The 11,356-nt window shown below is 33.5% G+C and overlaps 4 protein-coding genes across 4 annotated transcripts in view; 3 read left to right on the forward strand and 1 right to left on the reverse strand.

The window, feature by feature from the left end:
- Positions 1 to 236: 236 nt before the first annotated feature.
- LOC105264466 (DNA polymerase delta subunit 3) lies at positions 237 to 1,951 on the forward strand. Its single transcript, XM_011301345.1, has 2 exons — positions 237 to 448; positions 548 to 1,951. The coding sequence occupies exons 1-2, from the start codon at positions 380 to 382 to the stop codon at positions 1,940 to 1,942; spliced, it is 1,464 nt and encodes a 487-aa protein (XP_011299647.1). The 5' UTR covers positions 237 to 379; the 3' UTR covers positions 1,943 to 1,951.
- Positions 1,952 to 1,971: 20 nt separating this feature from the next.
- Positions 1,972 to 5,983, forward strand: LOC105264464 (leucine-rich repeats and immunoglobulin-like domains protein 2). Its single transcript, XM_011301344.1, has 4 exons — positions 1,972 to 2,638; positions 2,885 to 3,951; positions 4,352 to 4,542; positions 5,176 to 5,983. The coding sequence occupies exons 1-4, from the start codon at positions 2,548 to 2,550 to the stop codon at positions 5,465 to 5,467; spliced, it is 1,641 nt and encodes a 546-aa protein (XP_011299646.1). The 5' UTR covers positions 1,972 to 2,547; the 3' UTR covers positions 5,468 to 5,983.
- On the reverse strand, positions 5,969 to 9,283 carry Bem46 (abhydrolase domain containing 13-like protein Bem46). Its single transcript, XM_011301342.1, has 4 exons — positions 8,804 to 9,283; positions 8,214 to 8,445; positions 7,794 to 7,987; positions 5,969 to 7,458 (listed from the first exon to the last, which is right to left on the reverse strand). The coding sequence occupies exons 1-4, from the start codon at positions 8,973 to 8,975 to the stop codon at positions 7,022 to 7,024; spliced, it is 1,035 nt and encodes a 344-aa protein (XP_011299644.1). The 5' UTR covers positions 8,976 to 9,283; the 3' UTR covers positions 5,969 to 7,021.
- A 314-nt stretch (positions 9,284 to 9,597) lies between these two features.
- The window catches only part of Pgls (6-phosphogluconolactonase), a 4,228-nt gene continuing 2,469 nt past the window's right edge, over positions 9,598 to 11,356 (forward strand). The window contains exons 1-3 of the mRNA XM_011301350.1: positions 9,598 to 9,870; positions 10,333 to 10,533; positions 10,673 to 10,956. Of these exons, the coding sequence (XP_011299652.1) occupies positions 9,750 to 9,870; positions 10,333 to 10,533; positions 10,673 to 10,956 (606 nt within the window). The 5' untranslated portion in view covers positions 9,598 to 9,749. The remainder of the gene's footprint in view (positions 9,871 to 10,332; positions 10,534 to 10,672; positions 10,957 to 11,356) is intronic.

The raw sequence follows: 11,356 nt of genomic DNA on the forward strand, positions 1-11,356 counted from the left end.
CAACTACTTGCTATGGCTACTGAATTGGAATCCTGTGAATTTTAACATCTCATGATTCCAATTTCATGCCAACATCAATTCTCGTGGTGATCATGCGCGCGCATTTCTAGTTCGGTGATTTTACGTTTCTGGGGTCTACCACGGACTTACTAAAAAATTTCGGGCCGACTGTACCCCAGCCCCCAAGTTCACACTCTTTGATTTTCATTGGCTGCCGATCCTGCCGGATCGCCAACTTCAAGTCTTTACTTCTGTCCATTCAACAAATTCCCGCCAGAACAGACTCACTGTTAGCACACTGCGTTGTCGAAAATAACATTTTGGTGGTGGACGTGTTGCAACAAATCATTTGTTATCAACATTCCAGTAAATTATCAAAATGGTAAAAGCTCCAATGGACGTGTATCGTCAAACTTTAGCTGGATACATTGATGATGATGATAAATTGGTAAGTATTTCCCTACTTAACCCCTTAAATTTTTAACGAGTAAATTTTTAATCCAAGTCGAAAGTCGAAAATAAGATCTTGAAATATTAATTGTGACAGGTGACTTATAAATGGTTAAGCAAGGAGCTGGAGGTTCACGTGAATACAGCAAAAGCAATTCTAGAAGATTACTGGGAAAGGCACAAGAATGATGGAATTGTTGCAACGGTGATGCTAATTGGGCACACAAAGGATGCAGCAATTCGAGTTGAAGTCGTTAAAGAGTCTGATCTTGAGGAAGCCTCCAAAAAGTACGACAAGATCATTTCTCAGCATCTATACAGTCTCCAGAAGACTCTGCCCAACATTGAAACGTTGGTGAATGCTGGAAGAGGTGATACTAAATTTGCAGCAATAAAATGTAAAGAGGCGGTGATTCTCAGTGATGAGGAGTTATTTTCAAGGAGATGGGGTTCTACAATCGAGTACCAAGCCCCTTTTGACGAGAAGAATCAACCACCTCCTCCTCCAGTTAAGACAAAAGAGCCAGTGAATCCATTGAAACAAGCTTTTGCTAAAGCTAAACCTGCAGAGGAGATAGAGAAAGAGAAAGAAACTAGCAAAGCAGAATCTAAAACTGAAGTGAAAAAAGTCTCACCTCCCGGTAAGAATGGGGATAAAAGAGGCGTTATTTCAAAAAAACCTGTGCAATCCACTCAAAAAGGATTCAGCGCTCTTTTTGGGAAAGTACAGAATCAAAATCAGAAGAAGTCACCTCCATCTACTTCAAATGAAGCCAAACTCGCTGATACTTCAAAAACACCTATAAAGGCAAATTCAAAGAGTAATGGTGAGAGCCCCATGGATATGGATGACCAAGTCATTGAAATAAAACCTCATGAAAAATCTAAAGAAGAAACATCATCCGCAGTTAAAGAAAAGTCTCCAGAAAATGTTAAAAGTCAATTGGCCTCCTCCAGGAGCGATAAAAAATCTTCATCGTTAAAAAACAGACAAGCTGATAAAAAATGTGCGTCTCCAGAAGTCAACAAGTCCACCATAAGCAACACAATAAAAACAGAAAAATCTAGAGAGTCATCTCGAGGTAAAAAGCGTGAAAGAAGTCAAGATTCTCAGAAGGACTCGAAAAAACGAAAACGAATTGTTGTGGTTTCTGATTCGAGTGAAGAGTCTGAGCCTGAGGAGGACGCTGATCCCTTTGGCACTTCAATAACAGAGGAACCAACTGTGAAACCGAGATCTCCATCGCCTCCGTCTGTAGTGAGAATCGAGGGAAAGAAAAAAGTTCGTAAAGTTGTGGACAAACATTTTGTGGATGAGGATGGATTCATGGTCACAAAGAAGGTTCAAGTGATGGAGAGTTGTTCTGAGGATGAAGAAGCTCCTGAACCTCCTAAGGAGAAGAAAGCAAATCCCCCCAAGAAATCAGAAATTTCTAAAGTGAAGAAGAACACTAAGCAACAGTCGATCACGAATTTTTTCAAAAAATCGTAGAATTATGCTCCAAATTCAAAATGAAGTGGTAAAACTGGTCAAGCTCGCATTCATCATTTTCCTCGTTTGAATTAATGGTTATTTTGTGTTATTTAACGAGTTGTTCAACTCGCCCAATAAATTTACAATCAATTAAAATATTTTATGCGCTACGTTTTACCACTTTAGACTAAAAATATTCTCGGCAGGTCGTATCAGTTTCTTTCATCCCGGTATGCCTAATCAATTTTGTTTATAATCTTTCCAGTCTTTTAAAATTCTTATTGTTTTGACAAAATGATGGTATGGTTCAGAATGAAGATAGATCATGAGTTATCAAATAACCATGAGTCTTCTTGGTTTATAAACTTCCTTTCTGTATTTTTTAAAATTATTTGAAGAAGTGAGTCATAGAATAGTAAGCGTTTGGTTCGAGAAATAGCTATCAGAGTAAAGGCAATGTACAGTACTATGACGCAGAGATAAACTGTTATCGAGAAATGATACTTTTTCATACAGAGACGACTATCATTTTGGAGGTAATTCTCGTGTTGAGAAGGTATTATAATTTGGAGAAAGTACTACCACCGTAGCCAAAGATTTTGAAGGATTTTCGATTGTGCAAAATGCAAAAAGTTTTGATAATTTTTTACCTTGCCAGTGTTTTACATTTATCCATTTGTGATCTGTGCAAAATATGCAAGTGTTCAACATCAGGTACTGCGTGAAGAAATCAATAAATACCAGTTTTTTTAAAATAATTGTTACGACTTATTTCTACATGGGAGTAGTAAAACTTATAACTTATAATCTTTTATATTTTTTGTACGACGTTTAAAATTGTCTCAAAAATTTCACATTTCAAATTTGAAATTTCACTCTTTAAGTTTAAGTATTTCACCATTAGTTTCATTTAAAAAAACGAAGTAGAATTTATGGTCTTACGTATTTTATTGCTTTCAGATGGTTTAATCGAGTATGATTGCGATGGGAAATTTAATCCAAATAGTGATGATATGGATCTCTTATCTTCCATTTATGAAAGTCCGCCAAGTAAACTAATCTTATCAAATAATTGGATTAATAAAACGTCAATTGAGAGAATTGCGTACCTAATTGACTTGGAATTTCTCGTTCTTTCCCATAATAATATAACAGAAGTGGATCCAATAATTCTTGAATCATTTACAAAATTAAAGGAATTGGATCTGTCGTGGAATAACATAGAAAATTTCGATATTGGGGCATTAGCCAAAGGAAGATTTATACAACTGGTCGATTTGAGTCATAATAATATGAAAAGCATCAACAGTTCACTAGAAAGTCCTCTGGAAGTTCTAGACAGCCTGTATTTATCGAACAATCTTCTAAAACAGTTACCGATAAATTTTTTCAATAATTTTCCAAAATTGTCAACTTTGGATTTATCAAATAATTTCTTCACTTCATTCGAATATTACCTTTCCAATGTTGAGGGTTTGAAATTGTTGAATTTGGAACATAATTCTCTTAACTCGTCAATTATGGGAGCTAATCTTCAAGAACTACGGATTGGGTACAATGATTTAACATCTCTGCCTAAGAATTTATCAGTGGAAAGTTTAAGTATCGAAAATAACAAAATTAGTGACATCGAATACGATGAGATGTTGTTCAATGAGTTGAAGTATTTAAACCTCAGTGGAAATCACTTGTCCGTGATATTAAACCTCACACTTCCAAAGTTGAAAGAAATGGACATATCTAATAATGCATTTGTGTCGATTCCCGAGAATTTTATGAGTGACAATTTACCAAGTCTGGAAACACTGGTGGTCAATGGAAATCCCATCAAAGAGCTCAAGTTCCTCAATCAGTTGAATTTACGAAATTTAGTCGTAAAGAATATAACTCTACTCAATGCCATTTATGATGATGCGTTCGACAAATTGAAAGGACATGATGGCAATTGCATTAATATAACTATTTCATCAAATAAGAATTTAAAGGAGTTTGATGAAAAAGCAATTCGTGGCATGAATATTTGTTATGTAAGTGTCATTAAAATTTTATATTGCTCTTGTTAATGGAACGAATTGCATATTTATTGGAGAATGTGAGAATTAATTATGACGAATTATTTTATACGAATTATGAATCATTTTTAATAGGAGAAAATCTTGGAGATGAATGACTTTTAGACAATCACTGCGAAGCTTCCAATAATTTCGTCTAAAATGATTTTACCAATATCAGAAATATCAAAAAACCATGGAACATAATGAGCCAGACATCATATCCCCAAGATTTGTTCCATTAAATTGAAATTTATTATGTATACAATAATCTAATTATTCTACTAGTTGATGAGACAAGATAAAGTATTGAAAGCACTCAAGAAAAGGAAATTCACTTTTTTTTTTTAATGTTAATCTATGTAATTATTTATAGTTGGATCTCAGTGACAACGGCTTCACCAGAGTTTCGCAAAAATTAGAAAAGATCTTGAATGGAACGTTACCAGAATACGGAATCAATTTACAAGGGAACCCATTCATCTGTGACTGTAAATCTGAGTGGATGCTGGAGGAATTAGTTCCCAAACTCTATGCTCTCAATCCTGAACTTCTCATTGATCTCAAGTAACTGCTATTTCATGAGATTCAATAGACCGCCTTTTTCTCTCGGCAAAATCTCGTTAATTGAACATTTCAATACTTGCAGTTTTATATTTTGCAGGTTTAGCAATCTAATATGTAATTTGGGATAAATCAATAGCGAACCGGTAAGACGATTCAAGTCGAAAGAAGTCAATTTTACAGAAGAGCCGAAAAACTAATTGTCCTGTTGTGAATTTTTCCATATTAATTAATGAATTTCATTTTATTTTGGCTGAGTTGTGTATATTAATATTGTAACCATTTCTTTCTCAAAATTTGGCGACTTAGCCCAAATTGTGTTTCACGCTTTCTTTTTCAAATTATTATTCTTTCCTTTACGTCGACATAGCTCGTTCAGAATTTAATCTATTATATTTCACTACAAAAAAGTTATTTTATATATTTTGAGGCTTGAACTCTTTCGGTGAGATGTGCGTGACGCTCTCGAGACATCATTTCTGTGAGGAACTCATTTTTCCATAAAAATTTCTTGAAGAGTTTTACCGCTTTGCTATTGAAGTATCACAAATTTTTTTGAAGCTGAAAACTTAGAACTTTTATAGTAATTGCTGTTGTAATTGTGCAGTTGTAATTGTACCTCTGATTTGTCTGTAGATGCGCAAGTCCACCGAAATTGGTCGGCAAGAGAATGGTCCACTGGATGCAATGGAAAGGCCAAGTCTTCTGCGATGATACTTTAACTGGAAGTGACTTTAGCCGTCTAGAAGTATTCGAAGGCAGCAGGCAATTTTTCAATAAGAAAAATGAAATCGCTCTAAAATCTGGGGGTGGAATGCTCCTAATTGTTATCGGTGCTGTTGTTACTCTTTTACTCCTTGTTCTTAGTGGTATGATTATTTCTTACAAGTCTGCACTCCGCAGAAGACGTGTAAACCGAAGATTATGAACACTATTTTAAATAATAAATAAACGAAATAACAGCATTACGAACAAAGTCCAACGTCAACTAAAAATGTACATGCTGAATGGAAAGAACAATCAACAGCAATACAGAAAGTAAATTTTCGCTTTTTTTGTCAATTAATTTTTCTTCAAGAAATCATTACCATTTGCTGTATAATTGAAAATGTGCCCATGGTAATCCATTCAGAAAATGGAGAAGATCATAAACTAGTCATAGAGCCACTATTTCTAGTCTTATACAATGAACGTATTTCTAATAGCAAATAGATAATGGGAATTATCATTAAAGTCCTTTTGATTCGTTGTCTCTACTTAGCAAATGATTGATGAGCTCAAATTGTTCAGTTTTTTTTCAACAAGCGCTTCAAGTACAAGTAGTTCTAAACAAAATATATTTGTACAATAATCAGTGAAATTCGGGAATTCACCTATTGCGTTTTCACAACTAATTAAACACGAAGAAATTAATAAAAACATACAAGTATTCACATTTTGAAAAGGATATATTATTTGGCAATTTTATTTCATCCTTATATTATAATGATACAACACAAAATAAATATCATTTTATTCTTTGTTTTTCTTTCTCGTATGTTAGAGGAGTTGAAATCCTTTTATGACAACCCTAAGGGTTCTACAATATGGGAATAAACTAGAATTGACATGATATTCTTGTTTGTATAAAGATGCAGTAAGGGTAGGTGGGACCAAATAAATTTCTATAAATCATTCCATCTCTACAATTAAATACTTGGATTCAATTAATTTTATCTGCTTTTGAAGCCCCCATAAAACGAATATAGAAGGAAAAAACCTGCAAATTCTGAATGATCATTATTAATAGTAATGAAAGATTCATTTTGTTCAATAAGCCCCCCTGTGCACGCGTGAAATCGATCATTTTTAAATTGAAAAGAAAAGTTAAATATGAAAAGAAAATCATTTATAAAATAATCTGAAGATCGATATTGGGTTTAACACATTCAACGTCTTCACTACAAATAGTATAAAGTAATTCTTTATGTTACTGCATGCATGCGAATTTTTGACTCATCCATATTTCACTCTAAATTTGATCAGTGTACGATCAGTACGCAATCATTCAAGTAATCATATGAAACTCTTATCTATTCTATCCATGGACAGAAATATTAGAGGAAGATTTTTGGTTATTCAACCAATAGAGTCCTTAAAAAAAATAATAATCTATTTATATAATCACAGCAGTATCTCTCGAATTATTAATAATCTGTATTAATTATTTTTGGTGTTTCCGGTTGTTAAGTGGAATGATTTCATAACGGTCTTTCATGAATTTAAACATTTCAACAAATGAATAGTTTCAAAAAGATTTACAGGCATAAAAAACATTTCTATTAGAAATTTCTTTGTATAAATGTCAGCAAAATGATTCTCTATTCATTTTAAAATATATTTTTCTCATTTCCATGTGCATATGATTATTCCACTCAACTGCAGATGTGATGAACCATTTTTTGGACGCAATTTGTGCAGAAAATAAGATTACAATCCAGCACTAAATGTCGTCTATCTGATAGACGTGACTAGCTGGCACACGCAACGCTGGTTTTTGTCTAAGCTCATTGATAAATGTTTGTAGGTGCTGGTAATAACCGTCCTGATTCCACGTTTCGTTATGTGTGCCTCCTACTATAGAAATTAAACGTTTGTAAGAACTACCACATTTTTTATGCAATTCCTTCATCATGTGCGGTGGCACTAGTTTATCCGATAGTCCCGACATAAACATTGTGGGAACTGTTATAAAACGCACTTTTCTCACTGACATAAATTGATTCTTGTAGCAGATTAACGGTAAATAATTGAGTAATATTGAGCTAACCAAAATTGAAGCCATGTCGGGAATACTGGTAAATGTATTCTCCAAAATAAGACACCAAATGTTTCGTTCGTTATCGAGCTTTGTTGCTAAATCAATCGCTACTGCACCACCTGTAATAAACCAAAGAAAAAATAACGTGAATTTAATAATCCAGATAAAATTGTCATTGAGTTATGAGAGGTATGAGATTTGTATATCAAAAAAAGATTTATAAATAAAGGTCTCGAAGCAAAATCATTCACAATTACATTTGGAAGGTAAATTGAAGAATACCAGAAATATAATATCGCCCATATCTCTTGGGAAACTAATAGTCCACAAATTTTTGTAATTATGGAATTGATAATCAGAAGTTAGTTAAAAATAAATACTTTTTAGCTTTTCTATTTTACTGATAAAAATCTGGGGATTAGTAGAATATAATTGAATAATATGTATCCGTTACCTAAAGATCTACCAAATACTATGATTTCAGAAGTATTTATATCATTTCGAGTTGTTAAAAAATCAATTCCTGCTTGCGCATCCATGTATAAACCCTCTTCGGACGGACTACCTTCGGAGAGGCCATACCCTCTGTACTCCAGCATCAAAACATTACAATCGGCATTGTGATACAATCCAAAGACATTTTTCAGTCTGAAAAAGAAATTAAAATTAATAAATTTTATGGTAATATAAAATTAAATGTAATGAAAAGCCATTAGTATCTCTCTGAACTCTCCTGAACTTTCGGCAGCTCACAGTTGCTTAAATTCAAAATTCCGTTGAATTGAACTTGAAGCTAATGAAAAAATTCAGAAGGAGTTGATAGAAATTATAAGAGGAAGGGTGATGATGATGAATTTACTGATGAAGAATTTACCTATGACCAATATTTCCTGCGTTTCCGTGCAAGAATAATATTGTGGGAGATCGTTTGGCTTTTTCTCCAGGTTGAACTATAAAGAACATATGAAGCATCGTACCATCACGTGAACGTGTGTAGACACTTTGGTACGGTAATTTGAATATTGAAGGAGCTGGCACGTAAACACGAGAATGCTCTGGCAAATCGGGCCGGTAGAGTAATTGATCTTGCGTTTGATATAGAACACCTAAAAGATTTAGAACAATTTATTATGTATTATTTGCTTTGAGTAACCAACGCTCTAGTCTCTCCTACGTTGGATCTATAGCAGGACGGAAAAATGAAAATAAAAAATCGAGTGATCAACTCTTGCTCTTGCTGCATTACAATAATCCCATTGAATTTTTCATCACCGTTTTGAATTCCTTTCATTTTTAAAGTAGATCGTATGAACATTTGAGGATTGAAATGAACTTTTTGAATTAATTACGAATTTTCCTTGGGCGTTGAAAAATAAAAAATGTCATAAGTATCGCATAATTAGGCATTTTTTATGGATCGTCCAATGGAATGTGTTAGAATAATTAGTAAAATTGATAGCATACCTGTTGTGGCAAAGCACAGGAGTAAAAATGCTAATACTCCTCCATACAACCAATAGAGTACAATGCAAAAAAGTATGTATGCACCAGAATAAGCCCAGCACTTGATGGCAATTCCCCCGATAAATCTGACTGGTGCACTGCGCGATAATCTACCGCGAAGTGACATTTTCATGGCTCAATTTATTCTCCTTTATATCTTAATAAGCCATCAGATAGTTATACATTTTTATTTATCACGCGACTGTCACCCTAACCCCCCTAACCTTCTCCAAGGAGTGACTGATTTCGTAACTACGTCTCTTCGAACACAATTCATTGTTTATCTTCAATAATTACTTTCTTTCAATAACTGCTCCAACGAAACTATTCAATGTATATTGATCTCATTTTTTCACTTATAATTCACGTATCAGTTTTTGTGGTTTGTTTTTCCCTCTGTCATTATCTCAAAATTTATGGTCTATTTATTTTCTCGGCATTTATGCGATCACGAACGATACGAAATATGTAGAATAGGAATTTCCGAGAACCTCAAGTTTTCGCGCTTAAAAAACTTCTTTACCATATGAGATTGAATTCAACCTTATCAGAAATTTGTCAATTTAATATTTAATTCCAAAAGAAAAATATAGAAAGCTTTTTTTCGAACGATTTCTCCACTTATGTAAAAATTTTGGGTCATTTTTGGAAAATGAGAATTTATAAGATCTTTTTTATCCCCTCTGCACAATGACTTTAGTTCGGACCTTTTGGAGGTCTCATAGTTATCCATCTACACATCTGTCGAGTTCGTGTTTTCGATATTAACAAAAACGACGAAAACCACAAAAACGACCACTTCGAGCACTTGCTAAAGAAATTTGTGCAATTAGTTGTTATACTCCGGTGTTTGGAATTGAAAAACAAATTTTTATTCAAGCGATCGAGGGAGAAGGTAAATACTGCAATGGCTCAGATAATTGTGGAACCTGATGCTGTCGGCGTTGTCTCTAAATTAGCCGAAATTATTGAAAAAAACGCAAATGATGCAATCAAAGCCAATGACATCTTCAAAATTGGATTATCAGGTGATAATTGAGAGTTAATTAAAAGGAGCTAAATAAGAAAATTGGATTTTTAATTGTAATGTGAGAGGTGACAATCCCATAATACTGTAGTTTTTTCACATATTAGAAAATCATCTGGAAATATCTTCAAGTTTTTTTTGTAGAACCAATCATAATAAATATTAATAATCGCTGAAGTTAATAGGCAAGTGATAAAATCGAATACGTAACTTTATTCTATTTGACGGATATTTACAAATTCAGAGGTTATTACAAAATTTGTTTGTGAAAATATAACTTTTCTTAATTTGTAACAGAACCAGCAAAATCATCCGATCGATTTGAAATTTATTCAATTTTAAGTTATACGCCTTTACAATGATGAAATTAACTTTTTAAAATGATTGAAACGAAAGATTAAGAATCAAACGTACATAAATGATATATCGTTTAAAATGTTGAAGGTTTGTTTTTGATTGATAGGTGGATCACTTGTGAAATTTTTATCGGACGGATTGCCAGCAATCACAACTGATTGGAGTAAATGGCGGTTTTTCTTTTGCGATGAACGAGTTGTGCCATTTGACCATGATGATTCAACCTTTGGAGTTTACAAAACCAATCTCATAGACAAAATTCCCATAACTGAGGATCAATTCATAACAATTGACTCGGATTTTTCTGGTAAGACTTTCAATGATTTTTCGGCTTGGTCGAAAAATGATGTTATAAATCATTGAAAAAACTGGAGAAACCTTTATGAAATAATTGCGTGAATAAATTTGACAAAAAATTTGGTAAGAAAGTTGGTTTATGATTTCAGCGGTTGAGGCTGCCAACGATTACATAAAAAAGATGGCAGTGTATTTTCCCCCAGACAGTTTACCACGATTTGATTTGCTTTTACTGGGGATGGGACCTGATGGTCACACTTGCTCACTCTTTCCCGGTCATCGACTTCTTGAGGAAACTAGTCGGTGGGTCTGCCCAATCAATGATTCCCCAAAACCACCTCCCTCAAGGATTACCCTCACCTTTTCAGTCATCAACAATGCTAAAGCATGTATATTTGCTATTACTGGAGCTAGCAAGGCAGATATGGTTAAGGTGATTTTATCAAAATAGTTTGAATTTATCTTCCAAATTCGAAAGTTCGTATTGAAACAAAAATATTTACAACAATAATGGGTGCTCTATTGATTCACTTCTGAAACTGTAAAATTTTCAAAGTAATGGATTTCAATCAATTATACTAATCCAGTAAATTCCGGCAGAATATTACCTCGGTAATGAATAGAAAGAATCTATCGAAGCTTCTTTTACATTAAAGTTATTCATATTAAGGCCCGGGTGGACTACCTATAGAACGTCATCTTTTGTTTAAATTTTATCTTTCTAGCCTAAAATACATAAAAATTTGGGATAAGTTTTGAGGTCACGAAAATCACTGGATTTGGCATGAAAAAATAATGAAAAAAAAGAGGAAAAAATTTTGAAGGGCGCTAAA

Source organism: Fopius arisanus, unplaced genomic scaffold, assembly GCF_000806365.1.
Source record: "Fopius arisanus strain USDA-PBARC FA_bdor unplaced genomic scaffold, ASM80636v1 scaffold00021, whole genome shotgun sequence".
NCBI lineage: Eukaryota > Metazoa > Arthropoda > Insecta > Hymenoptera > Braconidae > Fopius > Fopius arisanus.

What these genes read in the sequence shown, in the direction of transcription:
- LOC105264466 (XM_011301345.1), top strand. Translation starts at nt 380, where the DNA reads ATGGTAAAAGCTCCAATGGACGTGTATCGTCAAACTTTAGCTGGATAC. An exon ending in TTGATGATGATGATAAATTG is followed by an intron (nt 449 to 547) that starts GTAAGTATTTCC and finishes TAATTGTGACAG; the next exon opens with GTGACTTATAAATGGTTAAG.
- Bem46 (XM_011301342.1), bottom strand. Translation starts at nt 8,975, where the DNA reads ATGAAAATGTCACTTCGCGGTAGATTATCGCGCAGTGCACCAGTCAGA. An exon ending in CCTGTGCTTTGCCACAACAG is followed by an intron (nt 8,446 to 8,803) that starts GTATGCTATCAA and finishes TAAATCTTTTAG; the next exon opens with GTGTTCTATATCAAACGCAA. An exon ending in AGTATTTGGTAGATCTTTAG is followed by an intron (nt 7,459 to 7,793) that starts GTAACGGATACA and finishes GGTTTATTACAG; the next exon opens with GTGGTGCAGTAGCGATTGAT.
- LOC105264464 (XM_011301344.1), top strand. Translation starts at nt 2,548, where the DNA reads ATGCAAAAAGTTTTGATAATTTTTTACCTTGCCAGTGTTTTACATTTA. An exon ending in ATGCAAGTGTTCAACATCAG is followed by an intron (nt 2,639 to 2,884) that starts GTACTGCGTGAA and finishes TATTGCTTTCAG; the next exon opens with ATGGTTTAATCGAGTATGAT. An exon ending in GTGGCATGAATATTTGTTAT is followed by an intron (nt 3,952 to 4,351) that starts GTAAGTGTCATT and finishes AATTATTTATAG; the next exon opens with TTGGATCTCAGTGACAACGG.